We start from the raw sequence: 23,013 nt of genomic DNA, 5'->3' as shown, positions 1-23,013 counted from the left end.
TTTTAAGAAGGATTTGTGTTCATGCCCTAAACAATTTTTAAATCAAGGAAATAACCTTGAATAAAAGGATGATATAGTGCAAGTCCAAATACTTGACACTTATTTTATGAGACTGTGATTGAGTCTTATAATACATTTGTTTTTAATATGAATATAAAAGCCATCATCAAAGGGCTGGAGAGATGGCTTAGCAGTTAAGGTACTTGCCTGCAAAGCCAAAGGATGCAGGTTTGATTTTCCAGGACCCACATAAGCCAGATGCACAAGGTGGCACATGAGTCTGGAGTTCATCTGCAGAGGCTGAAGGCCCAAGCACTCCCATTTCCCATTCTCTCTCTCTCTCTCTCTCTCTCTCTCTCTCTCTCTCTGTCACTCTTTCTTTTGCTCTCTCTCAAATAAATAAAATAAAATAATTAAAAAAGACATCATCAAAGACTAGCATCCATCAAATTCTCCCTAAATTAACAATGCTTATTCCATTTAATCTATGCTGACTCTCTCCATTGAAGAATTTTTCTTTTTCTGAAGGTAGCAAGATCCGAGGAAATAAACCACCCCTCACACCTTAGCCAAGACCCAGCTGAAAGTACAGAGTAACTGGAACATGAGCAAGAGTGCTGCTTCCATGGTGAGCCTGACAATCAGTGCCAGGGTGAAGGAGACAGACCCTGAGGACACTCAGCACATACCAAAGCAGAGATTCAGAGGCTCCTAAGAGCTCATCACTGAAGTAGACTTAAAACTCATCCACCATGGCTCAGGAAATTTTGTAGAAGAGGGGGTGAAAAGATTGCAAGAACCACATGTTGGGATGCCATACCGAGAGGTGTTACCTCCTCCCAATAACTGACTGCTGTTCCCATAATGCATAACCCACAACCCCATGGGGAATACCAGGAACCCCACTAAGGAGGGCTCCCAGGGGAATGGGAGCAGGGATGAGAGAAAGGATGTTCAAACACATGATGTATCCACACCAAGTATATCTGAAATAAATAAATAAACAAGGCATCATCCCTGGTAGAAATGAATTTCATTTTGTCATTTTGCCAGTTATGGAGAAATGAACACCCTAAAATGATGAAGAAACCCCAAAGCTGTGCTTAAAGAATCTGACCATGTTATTCATTTTGCTACCAGCTGGGTGTTCTGGAATCCTCAGGTCAAACGTACATCTACATATTCTTGTAAGAAATATGTCTATTATTATGAAAATTCATCTCCTAAAAGCTAGAAGTGCAACATCTGTAACTGTACATATGAGGCTATGTAGGCTGGCCATTCACATCTAGATATGATACGTGAAATGTAGCAGTATTCATAACATGGCATTTAAAACTAATCCTAGGCTGCAGACATGGCTTAGTGGTTGAGGTGTTTGCTGGTAAAGCCAAATAACCCAGGTTCAAATCCCAGTACCCACTTAAAATCAGATGTACAAGGTGGCACATGTGTTTAGAGTTCATTTGCAGTGGCTAGAGGTCCTAGTCTGCCTATTCTTTATCTGCCTCCTTCTCTCTCTCCTCATATAAATGAATAATAAATAAAATATTTTAAAACTAATTGCTTTTAATGAAGCTAGACCTGAGGTTTCAAAGAGCAAGTTACAGATAACCCCTAGATTGAAATTTATCTCAGAATGGAAATGGAAATTAAGATTAAAATTTTAGAATCTTCTATAGATAATGCTAAATAAATTTCTAATATTTGAATAATGACTCACCTATGCATTCAGACTTTTACTATGAACAAAGATGAGTCTAATACAATGAATTCTGAGTGAAGGTTGGGAGTAACATTATTCCTACATTAATTGAAATGTAATTTTCATTTTTCTCATTTATTATAAAGAAATGTGCATTTATCAGATATTTTTCTGATTCTCAATAATAATGAGAAATATTTTCTGACTAACATCAAAGCAATTCCAAGCTACAGTTACTCAATGAAGTCTCTTGTACGACCTTATGAAATACAGTTTTCATTGTGAAGAACCTTGCCTTCAACTTTTTAGACTCTGAACACCCCCCCCCCCCACACACACACACACTGTATTTGAATCTACTTTGTTAAACTAAACTTTGAACATCATAATGAATTCCTAAAATTTGCCAATAAAAGGCACATGAGTAAAAAGGACAAAAGATAGTAGTAGGTCTCATCGTTTTACTTTAGCTATTCATTTTTTTTTTTTTTTACAACTTCTTACAAAAATTTTCAAACTTTGGGATTTTCTTGTTTTTCTTCTGGTTTTATGAGGTAGGGTCTCACTGTAGGGCAGGCTGACCTGGAATGCATTCGGTAGTCTCAGGGGGTCCTCAAACTCACAGCGATCCTCCTACCTCTGCCTCCTGAGTGCTGGGATTAAAGGCGTATGCCATCATGCCCAGCTTGGGATTTTCTTTTTGAATGAAAAAAAAAGCCAAAGGATTCCTGATAATGCAAATCTACCTTTTTTTCCTGTGTTGCTTTACCAAAATATACTACAACACTACAACAGCGCCTCTTTTAATTTTAATCCTAACACAATTTCAAAATCAATGTTAAAATATGAGATACTGAAGTACATATACAATATAAATATGAACATATATATGCACATAATCTAATGTGTATGATAAAAAACTTTGTATAATTAATAATTATTCTATGAAGTCATTCCTAGCAAAAGTGAGTACCTCCCCAAAATGGTTTTTAACAAAAAAGTATATATTCTTCTGGAAGTAATATTTTATAAAAAGCATAATCTCTTAGAAAGAGAAAGCACTGTCACAAAACAGGTCTGTGCATATAAGAGAACTATTAATCTGTGATAAACCATCATCACAATGCCCAAGAACATGTTGTTATTGTAATTACATACAACTCTGTAGTCATAGTACCCCACCTAAAATATGTGACTACAGGAAAATGTTTTTCAATGTTTTTCTCTTTTATTTGTTTTCTTTTGTAGTTGGTATTTTGAAACAGTTTCACTGTGTCTCAATCTGGGCTAGAACTCAAGATCCTCTCCAGCTTCCTAAAGGCTACATTATAGATTGCCTCTGACCCTCCTGGCCTTCTACCTTTGCCTTCTACCTTTGCATCTCATTGACTCTTTTCTTTAGGGCTGACAAGCTGATGATATATAGATGGATGATAGATAGATGATTGATAGATACAAAGACATATATAGATTGATAGATAGATAGATGACAGATTGATATAGATAGATAGAGATACAGTTAAAGACAGATGATGATAATAGATAACTAGATAACAAATGAAACATTAATAGTTCAAATTTATTTACTACATAACTATAATTCTGCAGCCTAATGAAACCTTATTTTAGCCAATATCCAGATATAAATAAAAATCACCCATTGGTGTCATCACTAACTGGAATATTAGATCTTTATCTAAGAATAAGGAAGCACTAAATAAGTAACTACATTAACATTTATGACACAATTTTTTGTAGATTTACATGTAGGGATTTTTTGTTTGGTTTTTTTTTCAAGGTAAGGTCTAGCTCTAGTCAAGGCTGACCCGGAATTCACTATGTAGTCTCAGGTTGGGCTCTTAACAATTCTACCTCTGCCTCCTGAATGTTGGGATTAAAGGTGTGTACCACCTTGTCTGGCTAAAATGTAGGTTTTTAAATTGCCATTTGCAGTGAGGATTTCTCTGATTAATGGTGAATAAGCACAGATACCCTGTCAACCCTCCCTTCTCTATTGCCACTGCTCCTTCTCCTCCTTCTACCTTGTCAATGAATGAACTTTCCTTCTGCACCACCACTGTCCCTCGCCATCACCACTGGGGTCGCATGATTTCAGAAGGCAAATCTACCTAAATTTGTGAAGAGGATGGGTTATAAACTATATTGAAAAGGTAATAAATCCATATTGTCCAATATTAGTTACAGAAACACTGAAGGAGAACATGTGTTGGGGAGGTAGCAAAAATGGTCAGATTAATGGCATGAACCAAAAAGATACCAACTTTTGTTCTACTGTCACATGAAGGCACTGACACTTGGTAAATGTTACATATTCTATTTCAAGTAAATTTTGTAAAAATACTTCCAACCACAGCATCCCAATGGATTCTTAAATTTATTGTTATATAAATGGGTAGTTTAGTGATTAAATGGTCTTAACACTATAATATATGATGGTAACATATTATGCAAAGTGGAAATGTTTTCACTATCACAGACTACAAAAGGATTTTTCACAATTTATTTATATAGTATTTCTAACCATATGTGTACAGAGAGTGTAAAAGTAATATTGAAATTAAAAATGCAAGGGCTGGAGGGATGGATTAGCAGTTAAGACGCTTGCCTGCAAATTCAAAGGACCCAGCTTCGATTCCCCAGGACCCACATAAAGCAGTATAATCTATACTACATTGTTAATGATTTAAATGTGCAGTTTTTATTTCTATGCATATTTTTATTTGGCTGAGACATATATGTATACATATGTTTGATTGTAGAATCTTAATATATTTGTATATATATATATATATGTATATGTATATATATATATATATATATATATATATATGCATTAATATACTGTGTGTATGAAAGTTTAAGAATTCACTCTCTACTTGAACTTACTCTTGTAATATTTGTTGAATACAACAATGCTTCTAGAGGAAATCACTGGCAGTTAGCTATTGATCAACAATTTAAAAAATTTTAGCCAATTTTACTATAATCAGTAAATTATACCAAGTGTATCATTCTTTATTGACGAGAAGATATTCATATAAAATATGAGTAATGGGAGGTCACTTACACAAAGCTATTAAGATGTGATATTTAACTTATCAAAGCTATGATATGGACAGCTTCTAATTTTTGGTTTTTTTTGAGGTAGGGTTTCACTCTAGTCCAGGCTGACCTGTAATTCACTATGAAGTCTCAGGCTGACTTTGAACTCATGGTGATCCTTCAACCTCTGTCTCCCAAGTGTTGGGATTAAAGGTGTGCATGACCATGCCTGGCAGCTTTTAATTTTCATTAGAAGAAAAAATTAATAGTTGATTGATATATGGTGTCTTATTTTATTATCAATCTGAAATATTAGAGAAAAACTTATTTTTATATTATGTAAAAGTTAATACTAGCATTTTAATTGAGGTCATTAGGCACTGTGTTCACAATATTTTGTGAGAAAAGCTATTGGGATAGACCTAGCCTACAAATCATTGCATGTTTTTGTCCTGTAAATTGATAAAAGGAATTTAAAGAATATTAATTCTAAATATCTTAAGCAACTAGTTGTTATTATCAACAACAATGCACTAGGTTACAACTGCTTGTATGAACAACACACTGTTTTCTCTTTCTTTTATTCTCAATGTCTTCTTCCCCTCCCTCCCTTTCTTTTTCCCTCCCTTCTTTTCTTTCAAGTACAATGGCTAGCATATAGAATACTCCAATTTGCAATTGTGCTTTAACTTTTTGGTCTTTCACCTTAATATTTTTAAAAATGTTTTTATGTATTTGAGAGAGAGAGAAAGAGAGAGATTGTGTGTGTGTGTGTGTGTGTGTGTGTGTGTGTGTGTGTATGTGTCTATGTGTGTGCACCAAGATCTCTTGCTGCTGCAAACAAACTCCAGAAACATGCATCACATTGTGCATCTGACTTTATATAGGTACTGGGGAACCAAACATATGTGGGAAGGCTTTGCAAACAAGTGCCTTTAACTACTGGCCAATCTTCCCACACTTCTCTTTAATATTCTTCTTAAATAAAACAGCAGGGCTAGAGAGATTGCTCAGTGGTTAAGGCACTTGTCTGCAATGCCAGGTTCAACTCTCTAGTACCCACGTAAACCAGATGTCCAAGATGGCACATGCTTCTGGAGTTTGTTTGCAGTAGCTAGAGGGACTGGTGCACTCATTATCTCTCTCTCCCCTCTCCATAACTCTCTCTGCCTCTTTCTTATAAAGTAAGCAAAAACAAAGCATTAAAAAGTGAACTAATTTAATTTAATTTGTTCAAGTATTTGTACATACATCTTGGAACTTTGAGAATATAGTTTGGTTCATCTACCTTCATTAAGAGGAGATGCACAGTCAAAGATGCCCCACGACCATGAAATGAGCATGCCACGTACCAGAACAAACTCCCACATTTGTAGATCCTAGTTCATTCTCAGGAAATTTCCAAGGATTACTTTTTCCTGAGAGTATCATGAGTTCTATCTTTGTGCAAACAGAGTCACATTCACATAGTTAACTCTCAAATAAATTAATAATTCTTCTTTAGGAATAGGATTTATTTATAAGATATAGTAACTATTCTTTTCACCATCATTTTTCTGGAATCTTTTTGTATGATCCATGCTGTACTTTCTAGAAATTCTCTATATAAACACTTAAAATTACATTAATATTTTATGTTATTCATTGTTTATAATGTCAGATGGCCTTTATTTCCTTACCCATCATCATTAATTTGGGGGATTCTCTTTTCTCATATAGATCTCCCTATATTTGTAGCTGAATATTTGAATTTACTTTTTTGTTGCTATTGGTGTTGTTTTGGTTTTTTGAGGTAGGGTCTCACTCTAGCTCAGACTGACCTGGAATTCACTATGTAGTCTCAGGGTGGCCTCGAACTCATGGTGATCCTTCTACCTCAGCCTCCTGAGGGCTGGGATTAAAGGGGTGCACCACCACACCTGGTCTTGAATTTATTCTTAAAAAGAAATTTTAAAAAAGAAAGGAGAGGAGAGCAGAGGCGTAGAGGAGAGGAGTGGAATAAAGGAAAAGGAAAGTAAAGTGAAATTAAACTAGTTTCCCTAAAACTAGTTTTTCCATTTTGTTAAATTAAAAAAAAAAAGAAAGAAAAAACGGTACTGAGTAGTTCTAAGCCCGGATATAGTGTGACGTCCTTTCATATATTTAAGACATTAACTACTGTTACATGCTTCTTATTTAAATCAGACTCAAGTCTAACTTGAGCCATCACAATCCTTTCTGATTTTCCTAAGGTCTGAAGAAGTCCTCTAGTCGTCCTTCTTGCCTGCCTGCCTGCCCTTCTTCCTTCCTTCCTTCCTTCCTTCCTTCCTTCCTTCCTTCCTTCCTTCCTTCCTTCCTTCCTTCCTTCCTTCTCCCTCCCTTCTTTCCTTTCCTTTCCCTCCCTCCATTACTCCCTCCCATCTTTCTTTCCTTCCTCCATTCTGTCTTCCAATACACTCCTTTCTCTTATTCAAATGAAACAAAAATTCCCAACAGTATGCAAAATATGCTTTAATATGTAGCACAAACATCTTTGTACGACATCTCAGAACCACATGAGGTAGCACAGTACCTTTCTTATCAACCTGTGTTACTTATCTAGAACTAAAGTACTAAACCAAGGATGAATCAAGTGAATATTTATGAGATTGCTTCTGGAGTTGTCTAAATTTTTAATAAAGAGGTTTAAAATCTTCCATTTCTTGGACTAGACATTGAAAACATGAATAGGGAGTTAAGACTTAGAGTATTGTGAATAAATGGTATTAACACCAAGGGATAAGGAAGGTCTAAGTTCCTTAAGCCAGGAACTTGTGTGTATAACTGTGTATATGCATGTGTATCCACAGAATCTAAACTCACCTATTAGAAGATACTTCCTATGTAAACAGATTTACTTCATTGGATTCAATTTATCAATGGATTTTCTGTTTCTTTAGTAATAGCATAAATGCCCAGCATACGTAAGGATCCACTTAGAAGTAGTAAAGTAATACTATTCATACAACACTTAAATTTCACTCCTTCTTAGCAATGTTCAAATATAATTTTACCTCTCTGCATACTTGTTCAATTTTGTAGTTACTATTGCTAGTGTTTCCCACACTTTCTGAATGTAACCAATGCTTCACATTTTATATAGTGTTTCAATGCAAGCATACACACAATTCTGTAAGCATGTAAAACTAAAGCAGTAGCTGAAAAATACTGCATGAGATGCAGTCATGTATTTTCTACTTCATTCTATTTAAATATATAACAGCCAGCAAGTTGTTTATATGGCCACTAACATACTCTCACGTGCAGCTTGGAAATTATAACATTAAGGCTGAACTCCCCTCCAAATCATTCAAAGCCATATTTATGTGAAGGAAACACATGAGGAAAACTCAAAAATACTCCATATCATAATGAAGTTAATTATACATATCAAAGCCATATGGAGATGATATTTTTTTCTTCTGCGGTGAAACAAGTCAGCATTCACTGTTTTTTTTTTTCATGAGCTAAAAAATGGACACAATATACTTAATGTTTAATAAAAATTCCATATCCAAGTTTCCATCCACTTATATCTCATGTTTTCTTTTAGCCTATTCCTGACTCCATGAGGAACATAACCGGATCTCACTTAGCCTATGAAGAGATTTCCATAGAAAATCATTTCCCACCACAGTTATTTTCTAACACTGATTCGCCACCATTGCCACCATTTCCATACAATTAAATCTAAATGTATTTTTCTTACAAAAAAGTTATTTCATCACTTTTCATTCTGTGAACTTTCAGAGAAAATACATCTCCCTCAAAATTTCCCAGATTTGCTGAAATGCACATAAATGCCCATCACTCTTCTTGATCTACAGGCCAGTATCCCATCCTCTCTCATTCCACCTGGTTTCTCTCCCTTAAATGTTACTATCAATCACCCATCTACAGTATGGTTGCTGAGCAAGAAAAGGCACTTTCGGCACAGTGCCTTCCCTTGTTTAACACTCTACTTTCTCAATAATGTTGCCTCAAAAACAAATTTGAATGCAGACAAGACAAAAATGGAATCCAATTCTACCCATCTTGGAAGTATTTCAGCTATGCTTTGTGATTACACCTCCAAGTGTTTCAAAGGTATAAAAATAGTACCACCAACAACATTTAACCTTATACTGGTCTCTAATTCATCTGCCAAATCCAATCCACTTAAGCCTGACTCTCAAACCAAGTATATTGAGAAGTCATCAAAAATTTGTCCTCCTGTTGTTTGCTTGTCCATTCTCTACAAAAGTTCTTTAAATGCTAGAGGAGGGTAAGCATCCGTGTTCCATCTTGACGAAGGTCCCTTTGGATATTATGTTTATTCTGGATTGAACTTTGTCTTTCTTGGTTAATATTTCAAGTTTTTGAGGACTTATCACTATTTTTTTTCCTTAAAAACACCAGCCGATCTAATCACTGCCTAATAAGTTATCAATTCACAAAACTCTCTTATTAAAAAATAATAGGTAGCCACTTGACTTTTTATCTTAAAAATCACATTTACCTGTTTTAGTTCTATATTAAATTTATGTACATATTTCTTCCTATACTAATGTTTGTATATATTTTCCAGTTTTCCAAAATTTCTTAAATATTTTTCCAGCTAGAAATTATGCAAGGCATTGAATTATTTCTTTAATATGATGATTTTCTTGAACTCCAAACTTCACATTAAGAATAACTATTTATTCAAAGAGAAGTCAACTGAAAATATCAGGATAGTAACAGGAAACACGTGTCTGTGTGTGTATATGCACACACACACACACACACACACACATACACACATACAAATTTCATTTAAAGCTATAGGAATGGGGCTGGAGAGATGGCTTAACAGTTAAGCACTTGCCTGTGAAGCCTAAGGACCCCAGTTCGAGGCTAGATTTTTTCCAGGACACACATAGGCCAGATGCACAAGGGGGCGTACGCGTCTGGAGTTCGTTTGCAGTGGCTGGAAGCCCGGGTGTGCCCATCCTCTCTCTCTCTATCTGCCTCTTTCTCTCTCTCTCTCTCTCTGTCACTCTTAAATAAATAATAAAATAAAAATGAACAAAAAATGTTTTTTAATAAAAGCTATAGGAATGAAGGGTGCTGGTGAAAGAACATAAAATTATCTAGACTGGGTGGCCATATTGACCACTAGGTAATCTTTCCATCCTGCTCAAACATTGGACAATACAGGTATGGCAATGTAGAAACTTGTTTATCAGGTTTTTCTCTTTCCACAAAACTCAAGCTGGCTCTTAGCCGAATTGCACGATTAAAACAAATATTCGAAACACACACCACAGTATATTTGGCATGTAATGTCTGACTGAGAACTGTCAATTTGTCTGTAAATATAGTTGTTTGGAGACAGGACACTTTTTATTGTTTGAAGTGGAACTGAGAAATTAAATAGCATCTATTAATTTGAAAAGAGCACTAGCTATATAGAATATTAAAAAGCTTCAAGGTGCACTGATACACTCCTCCCATCTTATAGATGAGGAGATAAGTGGCATGGAAGTTATGCTGATGCACCCAAACACTGTTCATGTGGTGAGGTACCAGAGACTAATGGCTCTTTCCACAACTTCTGCTGTATGTATGCACATGGCCTAAAAAAAGTTTTTGACAAATACATTAAAATAAATATATCATTTATATATTATATTATATATATTGCCTAATATATTTCATTAAGTATATTAAAATAAAAATAAATGAAAGGGGCTGGAGAGATGGTGTAGCGGTAAAGCGCTTGCCTGTGAAGCCTAAGGACCCAGGTTCGAGGCTCAGTTCCCCAGGTCCCACGTTAGCCAGATGCACAAGGGGGCGCACGCGTCTGGAGTTCGTTTGCAGAGGCTGGAAGCCCTGGCGCGCCCATTCTCTCTCTCTCCCTCTACCCGTCTTTCTCTCTGTGCCTGTTGCTCTCAAATAAATAAATAAATAATTTAAAAAAAAAATTAAAAAAAAAATAAATGAAAGAAGAGCCAGGAAACTAAGAGTATGTATCAAGAATATAACTTAAATCATTTTTCCATCAGCTAAAGAAGTACACCTTGAATCTGAGCTCTTTGAAAAAAGTAGTTTTTTACTTTGGCATTAGGAAGAAATGTCTCAAGAAACAGTTAACATAAATATCATGAAAAAGAGAAAAAAACTGTCAGCATGCCTTGATCTTATATGTATGGATCCTTATGCTCTTAAAATAAATTAAGAGAAAGCCTAGATGTTTCATGAAGGAAAAAATATTGCTCATAATGTTTTCTAGTAGAAGTTAACAAGCCTGCTGGGATGCTTTCAGCCCCTGCAGAGCTAAGTCCTCAACATTATTAAATGGCTGTTGCATCTGAAGTATGGCACGACATAACTCAATAATAACAATAAAAAAAAAAAACAGAAAACATATGATACTGGATGGAGGGAGGAGTTTTGATTAACATGAGGAAAATTTCAGTTTCAGGACAGGTGTTTGCAATTGATGGAACAGGAGGTCAAAATTCCTAGTGTACAAAGCACTCATGCACCCCTTCCCACATGTTCAGAAACTTCTAAGGGCAAAAGGTTTAGAAACTTCTAAGGACAAAAGCATAATGTTAAATGAAAAGGTGTAAAAAGAGGCAGAAATACTAAATCAAATATGAAGGAACAAAATTCTACTGGCACAAAATTCCTAACATGTACAGACTACAAAAAAAAAAAAAAAACCTTTCTTTAAAACAACATTCTATTAAAATGTTGTCTATCCAGTTAGCACAGACACCTAATATCCTAATCAATGATTTTGAAGTCATACTTGAGAAGAAAACTACACCATGTATTTTGGCTCTTTTGGTTTTATAAAATTAACCTATAAATACAAGAAAAATATGTGAAAATAGTCCCTCCTTCAATTTTTCTACTATATTGGGTCTTTAAATAAATCTTGAGTTCAAGTTATTCCTTTAGACATTTCTATATGACAAATGCAAGAATTTAGTTTTTAAATTTTATATACCATAAGTGAAAGTACGTATGAGAATTTGAAATATATTCAATTGTGTGGAATTTATTGAATATTAGGATATTTCATTAAGGTTTTTCAATGTAAAAATTATATTAAATTGGTAAAAATTTCTAGTAACTACTGCATATTTAGACAATCAAACCAATTCTTTAAAATCCATCTGAAATTATTCCTGGGAAATATGATAGGCATATGTTTAATTTGTATTCAAAAAAGTTAATGACACTGAATGTTAAAAGGATCACACAAACCTGTGTGTCTTAGTTCCAGTTTGGAGGATACTGTTCCACTAGAGAAAACATGGGGGAGATACTCATCCTTCATCTTTCTATATACTGCTTTTTAGTCTCAGTGAGTGAATAACTTAAGTGAATTGTTCCATATCCATTTATAAGTCAAACTCTGCAGAACTTCATGTTCAACCAGAAGGGTAGATGGTACCTTCAGCCTTATCTCAGGATTAATTCATTAAAATTCTACAAGTCAAGTAACTTCTATGATATTCAATACTAAAAGTTCCCTTCCCTTTATACCTGAAGTCTAAAGTTTGCTGCTATTGTTCTTATTGGCTTTCCAAATGTTTTCTTGTATTCTGCTTGATAATGGCTGAGTTTCAAGCAACTATCCATATAGTAAAATCTACAAGTATATTTTACTTTTCCTAATTACCGTCTAAAAGAATGCTTTAAATTTTACAGGTTGCTAGGATAGATACAGGTATTGGTTACATTTAGGAATCATCAAAAATATATGCTGCTTTTTTATTATTTTACTTACAAATAGAGTCAGATGTATTTACCATGTAGGATTCATAATCTGACGAATATAAGAACAACTTTAACATACTTGGATTAAATTGATTGATATAAAAAGAACCTCGTTACAGTTCAGGCCTTAAAAACAAACCTGTCGAGTGCCTTTCAAGGGTGAACTTTTTTGAACATTTTTCTTGTCCTTTATTTATAAATTCAGAATTGGGCTGGAGTGATGGCTTAGTGGTTATGGCCCTTGCCTGAGAAACCTAAGGACTCAGGTTAAATTCCCTACTACTCCTGTCAACCATGCATCTGGAGATCCTTTGCAGTGGCTAGTGGTCCTTGTGCACCCATTCTCTTTCTATCTGCCCCCCTCAAATAAATAAATAAAATATTAAACTCAGAATCCTTTCCCTACATTATTTCTTTGTTGCACTTTAATGTAACAAAATATCATTTTGCTTGAATTTTATGGAAAAAGTCCTATTTTCCTTTATACTCAATTAGATATTTACATTTTATATCAAAAATTTATACTTGCTACTGGCATGTTTTTCATTTTTGAAACTAAAAACTGAAATCTCATTTTTAAATTATGACATAAAATGATAAACTGGAGAATGTTTCAGTTTTAAGAAATTATACATTTATATTCTTTAAAAAGCCACTACACTTCAAAACTTATACTGTGTTCAATTATTCACTGATTTTCCTTTCTCTACAGACTCTGAATTTGAGTCATTTCTATTTAATATGTGGCCTATACGTGAATGTCCTCAGCAGGAAGATGCTATCTTTCTATACAAATTATAGACAGGGCTTTGTCCAGAATCCCATAACTGCCTTAGAACACACACACACACACACACACACACACACACACACACACACACACACACCTATAGTCTCTTGACTTAAAACACTTCTGAGTTAAGTTACTAGGTTGCTTTTTCATGATGACATTTGGATGCTTTACAACAACTCCCTTAGAAGCTCAAACTAGCTTGTGAAAAAATTACTTCTAGTGTGTATCTTAGTATATGCATTGTTTTAAAGACAGAGAAAAGAAAAAGAAATGAAACACTCAGCATCTTCATTCCTGATTTTCTGGCTTTTGCAACTCTGTGAAGTGGTAGCAGTAGAAGGGGAGGGAAACCTCCTGAGGCACTACTTTTCTAATGTAATTCCATAAATCAACTAATGGGAGAGAAAGCAGATCTGTGTGGTCTCTAATGCTGCCCCACTGAGATCAATCCTGTCACCTGAACACTGTTCAGCCACTAAGAGGCTGGGGTTGCCCATGAGACAACTTAATCCTCTGGGCCATATCAGATGGGGATATTTAAAAAGTTAGATCTTCATATTAGAAAAGTAACTCTTGTATATGTAAACTCTGAAAGATTACTGTTCAAAGGGACAAGGTGACATAGGTAACTTAGTAACATAAAGACTCTCCTTTATAATCACACTGTTTAAAATATATAGGTCCTCAGTATTGATCACTGAGGATATCACTTTTTAAGCAAATTTTGGCCCACAAGGGTACAAAACATTTATCTCAAATATTTTCAGTTAGTGACTATTAGTGACTAAACGAACGGTGGCATTATGTAAATACACAGTATACAAATAATAGAACACTGAATGCTTCTTGGGCTTTATCATACTGAATATTACTAAAGGATGGTCTTATAAACATATTTCTAAGGTTTAAAAGTTGCTCTCAAAATTAGACTAAGCAGGAAAATGTAATTTTAAAAGGAAATTTTAGTGTAGGGGCTTGAACAAATGTGTGCATGAATTCTAACACATTGATGTGAATCTCTTAATCTTGGCTTACTTACCCTGAAAAAAAAAAAATTTGATTATGCCTTCAGTCTCTAAGATGAGAATAAGGGCACATGAGATTTGCAGTGATAAGCACACAAATTATGAATATGTTGTAGATGTCAATTGGTGTCCATAATTTGAAGCCACAAATATTAGATACTGAATTTACAACTGAACTCTGTAGGCTAAGACCCCAAATCCTTATTCTCAGACAATAATCTAACCAATTTTAAAAACAGCTCCTGAGATGATAACGTATGAAACTAAAGAAAGAAAAGCAAGTCTACAGGGGACTTTTTACTTTTCACTGACCAAAACCACTGTGCAGGCCTTGATTCAGTCATGTAAGCCCTATTATTCTGACATATGCTATCTGGCTTTATACAATCATAATCTATGGTTACACATGGGTCTGAGGTAGTCATACTGCCATTGCCTAACTCATGACCAGAATGGGGACACACTTTCTCTCTCTCTCTCTCTCTCTCTCTCTCTCTCTCTCTCTCTCTCTCTTTAAAGAACTTTGGCCTTCTTTCTGCCAAATGGTATTTGACTAGGGTCTTAGCCTTGGACCACAGCTCATACTCTTCTGGGAGGGACTCTTCAGTTAGGAGACTATCTACATAGGGTGAAACTTGCTTTCTCCCTACTGACACCACGCCATTTGAAGGTCACCAGAATTGTCATGCATGATAACTCTTTTAAATGAAGAAAGTGGTTCTGTGCAGCAACTTTGGAGTCTTTCCAAAAATGTCTAAGAAACTTACACATCACAACTTTGTAGAAAAATAAGAGAAGAATATGTATGAAACCTATCTAGATGTACTCATCAGGATAGAGACTTGTCCTAAACCTATGAGAATTCAGAGCAAGCTGCTCCAGAGTGGTTCCTTACTAAAACAGTCCCACTGATCTGTGGTCCTCTCCACTACATACCCTGCAGTGGGTTCAGATGGTACCACGGATCTAGTTGAAGAGGAGGCCTAAAAACACCTCCATATCTGCAACTCAATATACTACTTCTCAAAAGAGAAAACAGAAGCCACACAGTCCTAATCCACTGGGCATGAATAGAAAAACCTCAGCATACGCTGAATTTAGTTCCTCGTGGTCTTCCAGACCTATAAAAGTTATAAAAATATTAACCCCTGAGAGAAAATTCAAAAGTTAATTTTTGGAATCCGAACCTCCACTGGGGCAGCTATTATCTTTGCTTAAAGCAGAGTTCCCAAGGGAAGTAAGTACAATTAAGCGCATCCAAAAGTAAAGTTGAAACTTTGAACAAAGACGTGATTTTTCATAAGGAGAAAAAATACAATATTTTAATGGAATTGGTCATGATCAGTAATGACAACCATATGCTTCTTTTTCAGAATCCCAAAGTGTCCTCTGCCTTGATTTGTACTAATGAAAAGAAAATATTCTCTCTTCTTGGTGAACAGAACAGCAAAAAAACACCCTTACCCCTTACCTTTATTATTTTAAAGAGCACCTCTCAATTATTCAGAGAAAACTCCAGCACTGCTCATAATTTTTAAAAGAATGTGCAAGCACCCCTCTTTAAACTTTTGACAGGCTCTCTCATCATAAAGCTCAGCCCAAGGACTGGTCTCAGATACTAAATCTATCATCCATAGTCACATTCATACAGGCACACCTAACCTTCTCTAAATTTCATCAAGGGACTACAATTCCCTGTCCACATTTCTTTCCTTCCTTAATATGTTAACAAACCTGTACTTTTTGTGATGTAACCAGGATACCATATGATATTTTCATGAAACACATCAATCTCAGTTTTAAATATAGTTTAGAGCCAAATTTAACAATTACTTTAATGAACAATGTCTGTCTTAAGGACACAATATAAACTATATCATTGCCCATGTGAGAAGTCCACCAGAACTGTGCTTGGTGCACAGTGCAATTTTACAACCACAGAATGTCTACTTTGTCATACACAGAACCTAAGAGAAATACGTGTAAAAAATAAAAACCTGAATTTTAGCAGCCATTCATTTCTGGAACTGTGTGCAATTATTTTTGAATTCCCATGATTCACCTCAAAATCAAGTGACATCCCTTATGTCACATCTCTTTAAAAACTGCTGATGGCTATCGCCTTTCTAGACAGTTTGTGTTTTTTCAAAAAAAAAAAAAAGCCAGGCAGGGAAAAAAATAAAATAAGAAACAAATGGTCTATGAAGTTAAGGAGACAAACTAACTCTTCTAGAAGGTAGAAAACCTCCCTGTGAGTATAGGTGTTTCAGCTTCAATGAATATATGTGATATGCACACATACACACATGCATGTATATAGGTTTGTGTACCACACTGTGCCCTCTTATAACTGGGCCACTAGGGTTTCTATCTTTCTTTCTTTTTTTTTTTTTTTTTTTTTTTTTGGTTTGTTTTCCCTAAGGAAGATGCTTTGAAAGGAGCAAGGGACAATCCTGACCATGCTGAATGTAAAACTTCTGATTCTTGGACCAATTGCATTTTTCCCTGGAGATAAAAGGGAGGGGCACCCCCCTGAGGCTGCTAGAAAGGGCATTTCCAGGGGGAGTGCCATGGGAGAGGGTGCGAGGGGCCATGCCCTCTGCAAACCACCTCCAACCAAATCTTACAACCTGAAGGCATCTTCAGACACAGGGTGCTGCATCTTGAAGCCAGACAAGAAACCCTGCAGGGGAGAGGAGTAGGGAGTGAGGAGGGAGGGGAGAAGACTGGGGAACAAGAAATCATCTCCTCTGACCTCTAGCGAAGTGCCAGGTTTTTTCTTTAGCTCTTCACATTTCCTAAATTTGCAGATCTGGTGTCCCGTTTTGCGGTTCCTGCAACTGCTGCAGACGCCACAGTTGATAAGCCTCTTGCAGGGCACGCAGACCCCACACCTTTTCCTCTTCTTCTTGGCAGGGTTGGCTCCGCCAGCTCCCCCCGAGGAGGACGAGGAGGAGGAGGAATGATTCTGCGGGCAGTCTGCCAGATTGGCAATTTGAAACGCACTGTCTGAGACGGCTGCTGAGGCTGCTGCGGGGGAGTGAAGGGCTGTCATGACGATGACCCCTGGAGGTAATGAGATGCCCCCTAAAGCCGGGATAGCGGAAAAAGTCCCCACGCGCTCGGGGAGATTCATTATCTCTGCTTCAGCAGCGCCGCATTTGAGCTTGTTCATGCATTCCCCCGCCAAAGGTCTGCAGTGTTCGGGGGATAAGGTGGAGAGGAAATTAGTATTTGCCATTTGCAACGACGGCTCTGGCGGACAGCCAGCTTTCCCCAGCCGCTGGGAGTCGTTTCGGTGGTGCATGCTGGTCCTGCCGCCGCCGCCGCCGCCGCCGCCGCCGCCACCGCCGCCGCCGCCGCCGCCGCCGCCGCCGCCGGGGAGGATGGCCGAGGAGGAGGCGGAGGCGGAGGCGGAGGAGGAGGCGGCGGCGGAGGAGGATTTCCTGCCGCCCCCGCCGCCCCCGCCGCCGCCGCCGCCGCCGCTCCCCCCGCTGCCCCAGAGCATGGCGGTGGCGGCGGCGGCGGTGGCCGCGTTGTCGCAGTTCCAGGGGGACATGCCGATGCGCGCGGCGGCCGCGGCGGCGGCGGCGCTGCTGGGGAAGATGGGGGTGGTGATGCGCGCGATCTTGGCCGCCTGCGGGAAGGCGCCCCCGTTGGTCTTGTAGAAGGACGTGGCGAAGGAGCGGTAGCGCTCCATCTCCGAGTTGTAATCCACAAGGCTGTTGAGGGCCCCCTCGGGCAGGTGGCTGTCCTTGGGCAAGCCCGGGGCCTCCGGGCTCGGCCCGGGCTCCACGCAGACATTGGTGTTCATGGTGCAGGGGGGGAAGAAGGGGTGCAGGGTGGAAGTGGGGACCGCCGGGTCCGACACCTGGGTGGGAAAGGGGGGGAGGTGGGGGGGCGGGAAGCGGGTGATGGTGAGGTCGGGGCGGGGGGCCGAGCCGGGAAGGGAGAAGGGGGTCCGGGTGGGGAGAGAGCAAGGTGAGGTCTGCTCTATTCCTCTCTGGGGCGCATGTCCACAGACGGTGAATTCCCAGGCAGCGTCTTCCTTTGCATTATCCTCCAACTGTTACAACTAAAATAAAGAAAGTCATTCCAACGGGCTGCACGAGGAGAAAGATTAAAAATAAATAAACAGCCGCCCTCGCTACCCCAAGGCAGACACCACCAAACGCTCCCGCATTCTTCTGTCGGGTCGTTTGCATAACAATCACCAAGACGTGACCCCCTCGTTGCTAACCCCCCCAACACTCCAACCGCTGCTCTCTCCCTCCCCGCAGCAAATCCACAGCTCCTCCCCCGCTATTCTTGTTACCCTCCTGAGAAAATGTATTAATAGCTAGGGTACCCAGGGAAAGAGGGAAGACGGGGGTGACAAATGCCGAGGGAAAAGGGCAATTGGAGTGCTAAAGACATGCAAATCAGGGGTGGGAGGGCGATACTACCTATAAGCAGAGGGCATTTAAACATTATGAAATGTGTGAACAAGTGCTGCCTGGGCATGCAAAAGCTGTAAAGTAGAAAAACAGCAATAGCCCTATGAGGAAAATGAACAGGAAATTAGCAAATGAAGTACTGAGAAAGTCTACTATACATCCGAGTACTAACTGCAAGCAAACACAATACAACGGAGAGCTGGGAGACTGCCCACATACAATCTGAACTAAAGAGAGAGGGGGGAAAAAAAGAAAGAAAGAAAGAAAGAACTACCAGCTGCCACAGTGTCCTCCTGTGTCTGCGGTCATTAGTTTGAATCCCAGCACAGCTGGCTCTGTTAGGGTCTTAATTCAATGGACCACGGACAGGTCTCAATTGTACAAGCCATTTGGTGGTGGGGCTAGGTGGGGGTAACAGAGGTGGTGTGCTACTTGTTTAAAATAAAAGATAGAAAGATGGACTAGATTTAAAAAAAAAAAAAAACACTGTAAGCAATGTCACAGGCTGTGAACCAAGTGCCTGCAGCCTCTGTTAAGAATATCCCCAATCATTTCTAAGGGATATTGCTTTCTCTTCCTAAGACAAGAGAAAAGCACGGGACATTTATTTTTTAGCTTTCATCATCACTGATTTTACACTGATTGTAAGGGGAGGGAGTCCCTAAAGGTGCTGTTTACTCAAAGAAACAACCATTAAGATGATTTTTTTTCCTTCTTGCTCATAATAAGAGGAAAGTTTAATGTTAACTGGATATTTGCATTCATCTCTCTGCTTACAGACCATTATTATGCATTAGGAAGAGGTATTTCAGTTGCTTATTACAGAAAAAGGGGTGCACCATAACCACTCAAGAAGTAAAGCAAAGATATAAATTGCATATTCACCTAAAAAAACAGTTTCTTTGTTTCCAGATTATTTTTTTTCTTTTGCTAGACATATTTGGAAGCTCACAGAATGGTCTAGACTAATATGTGGAGTTCAAGGAATTCTAACTGGGGGCCCAGTAGTCTCAGCTTCAAATAGAGTTTAAAATGGATATCAATTATAGTAATTATGCTTATAATTAGATTAATGAACTATTTATGCCCAAACTCCAAGTGTAAAACTTCAAGACCTACTGATGAGGTGCCCTAAAAAAAAGGGTTTATGTAAACAAATCCCTATTAGGCAAAGTAAATCAAGATAAGGAACCCCCCCCACACACACCCCAGGCTGGATTAGATGTTAGCAGGCATCTTTCAATCACAGCAAGTCCCTAATCACTCTGGAACCTCCTCTCTGGTTTCACATTAGGGAAAACTGCTCCCTTCTGAGGTCTGATGACAATACAAAGGTGCCCCCAAATCCTCCTGGTTACATATTCTTGATGTTCGCAAGGGGCTGGGGAAAAACACAGCAAGAATATGCATATAGCTTCAGTTTCTGTGAATCACATTGTAAGTGCAAGACCATAACTGCTACTCACTAAAAACTAGTTATGCCAGCCATGCAGTAGACATCATCACAAGGAGTGAAGGGAAGATTTTCAACATTTTAGTCTTTTGACCTTGTTCCAAATAAAGAAAGAATTTAACATCCCCTTTTCAGAGTCTTAGAGTGGTGTTCCCAGACAAGCCCTCCTAGCTTTCCTGGTTGTCATCACCTCCCCCTTTCCCACCTCAAGGTTTAATGTCACCAGAAACTGTAGAAAATGATTGTGCCCAGTATCCAGGTCATTATTGTTTAATCAATGCATCTCTGGAGCATGAAAAAGGTAGCTAAGCCACAGCTATTGTTTGGATTTTATTTAACAACAAAATAAAACACATACCAATAACTACAGTCCTATACCAAAGCCACATAAGACATCCATACTTCATGATCCTGTCTTGCCTTTAAACAATGTGACTGTACATGCCTAACACTGAATGTCTGGTCGACCAGAGACAGAGAGATCAAAGGTCACATTTAACATTTAGGAGGAGGGGCTGGTGCAGATTAATTAATAAATTAATACAGCCACGTTTTTTATTGCTGGAGTCCCGCATTAATAATAATCTACTTTTACAATGCCAACGGACAGCAAACATTTAAGGGGGGGTAGCCAGAGAAAGAGAAAGAACAATCACTTACCAGTCTCTTTTTATTTGGGGAGCCTTAGAAATTGCAGACGTTGCCAGTCTGCCTTTAATTAGTTGCACATCACCCCCTAACACAAAGAAACACAAACCCAGATGTGTCTTGGCAGCTCCCAATTACAACTTTAATACTTGTAAACAAACTGTTGGGGATGGGGAGGGGGGTAAATAAATATGCGGATCAAAAAAAAAAAATACCTGTAAATGGCTTTTTTTTTTTCTTGTTGCAGAGAGGAGGAGGAGATGGTGTTAGTGGAGGGGGTGGAAGGAGGAGGAGGTGGGGGGAGAGGCAAGAGCCGAGTGTGAGCGAGCGTGAGAGCGCGGGGCTGCGGTCGGTGGTCTCCTCTCCCAGCGCGTTGCTCTCCGTCCGTCTCCAGTCGCTGTGTGCGAGGGAGGGAGGGAGCCGGGAGTCTCTCTCTCTCTCTCTCTCTTTCTCACCCTCCCCCCTCGCTCTGTTTGTGTGTGTGTGTGCGCGCGCGTGTGTGTGTGTGTGTGTGTGTGCGTGTGCGCGCGTGTGTGCGCTGCTGGGGGAGGGGAGCGCAGAGAAAGGCGAGGGAGGAGGTGCGGAGCTGGGGGCGGGGGCGGGGGCGGCTGGCGCCGAGGTGAGGAGGACGCAGGACGCGGACACCTACAGATGATTGGCTGCAAATTACACGGGGAACAAGAGGCGCACGCGGGCCAGCGCTCCTTTTCACAAATCCTCTCCCGGGCGGGCGAGCGGGCGGGCTGGCGGCGGAGCCACGTCTCCTCCCGCGCCGGCCCCGCCGAGCACGCAGCGCGCTTGATTATTTTCTCTGGCTCCCCGAGATAATTGTTTGCCGGGGATGGAGAGAGGGCGTTTCCGCCGCCGCCGGCTCGGCTCCCCGCACTGGTGTGTGTGTGTGTGTGTGTGTGTGTGTGTGTGTGTGTGTGTGTGTGTGTGTGTGTATGCGCGCGCGCTCGCGGGGACGGGTGTGTAAATAAACTTGTGTGGGTTCTCGGGCTGGGCGCACAAGAGCCACGCGAGACACTGGAAAGGTCGTGTGTGCTGCAGAAAGGCTTCTGGTTCGAAGCCCGTCACAGGGTTTTGAATGTACCTGAAGTGCCCAGGAAGACTGTTTAAACATAGCCATTGTCAGTTGGATGTTAAAGTAAGGGCGGAAATGGATTGGTGTCCTGATTGTTCGGACCTTTGATATATGTAATGCCGAATGGAATGTAGAGAAATTCGGTGGTGAGATGCTTGACCAAGCTTAATCAGTGACTGACCCTCTCCTCCTGGCCTTTCTGTCTGCCTGCCTGTCTGTCTGCCTTCCTCACACCCACCACTCCTTTTTCCTATTTCCCTTTTCCCCCTGGTAGTTCTAAGAAGTCCTTTTCTTTAAAAACAACAACAACAAAAACACACCCGTTTTTAATTCCAAACTTTACTTAAACAAAACAATACTTTCATATACAAATTAATCTACTTCATACGAATGTTTTTAACTTCTCATCACCTGGGAAAACAGTTTGATAACTGAAAGATAAATTTTAACTACAGATCAGATGTAAATAACAGTCATAAATTCATAAATTCAGTGATGAATGAACCCCCTCATTGCCTAAAAGAATAGCGAGATATTCTGGGTACATGCTGGCCTCCTATATTAATATACTCTGGTAGAAATTGAAATGAAATACAATGCAAAATGATGAATCCCCTTAAATAATTTTCTTTGTTTTTTGTCTTGGAGGGGATAGCTGTTGAGATACAATCTCCTACTATACCCTAAACTGGCCTGGAATTCAGTATGTGTTGCAGACTAGCCTTGAACTGGTGGTAGTCCACCTGCCTCAGCCTCACCTGCGTTAGGCATAATAACTAAACACTCCTGGGTCTACATAAGTTGTTTGAAAAGGAACATTGTGGCTAATGATAAGGAAGAAAAAAAATCAGATTAAACTTGTTATCAAGTAGAATAAAGTTATATATTTAAATTAAAACCATAGTGTAGAGTAATGCAGTAATTTAATTTCAGAGAAGGAAAAATATGCCATGATGAATTGTGAGAACAAAATGCTCAAAGACAGACTAATTCATTTTGAAAGAATAATCTAACATGATTGCAAGCATGGGAA

At 38.9% G+C, this 23,013-nt stretch overlaps 1 protein-coding gene across 3 annotated transcripts in view; it reads right to left on the bottom strand.

The window, feature by feature from the left end:
• Cxxc4 (CXXC finger protein 4) overlaps positions 1–21,416 on the bottom strand; it is a 28,299-nt gene extending 6,883 nt beyond the window's left edge. The window contains exons 1-3 of one of the 3 annotated variants that reach the window (XM_045144767.1): positions 21,112–21,416; positions 20,909–20,984; positions 17,115–18,434 (exon numbers count right to left, since the gene is read on the bottom strand). In XM_045144767.1, the coding sequence (XP_045000702.1) occupies positions 17,115–18,173 (1,059 nt within the window). In that variant the 5' untranslated portion in view covers positions 18,174–18,434; positions 20,909–20,984; positions 21,112–21,416. Of the gene's footprint in view, positions 1–17,114; positions 18,435–20,908; positions 21,082–21,111 lie in introns of those variants that run through there. The other 2 variants (XM_045144768.1, XM_045144766.1) reach the window with 2 other exon arrangements.
• Positions 21,417–23,013: the final 1,597 nt, after the last annotated feature.

The sequence above is a fragment of the Jaculus jaculus genome, chromosome 2, assembly GCF_020740685.1.
Source record: "Jaculus jaculus isolate mJacJac1 chromosome 2, mJacJac1.mat.Y.cur, whole genome shotgun sequence".
In the NCBI taxonomy this organism is placed as follows: Eukaryota; Metazoa; Chordata; class Mammalia; order Rodentia; family Dipodidae; genus Jaculus; species Jaculus jaculus.
The sequence above is the reverse complement of the archived record's forward strand: the minus strand, read 5'-3'. Positions and strand labels throughout refer to the sequence as shown.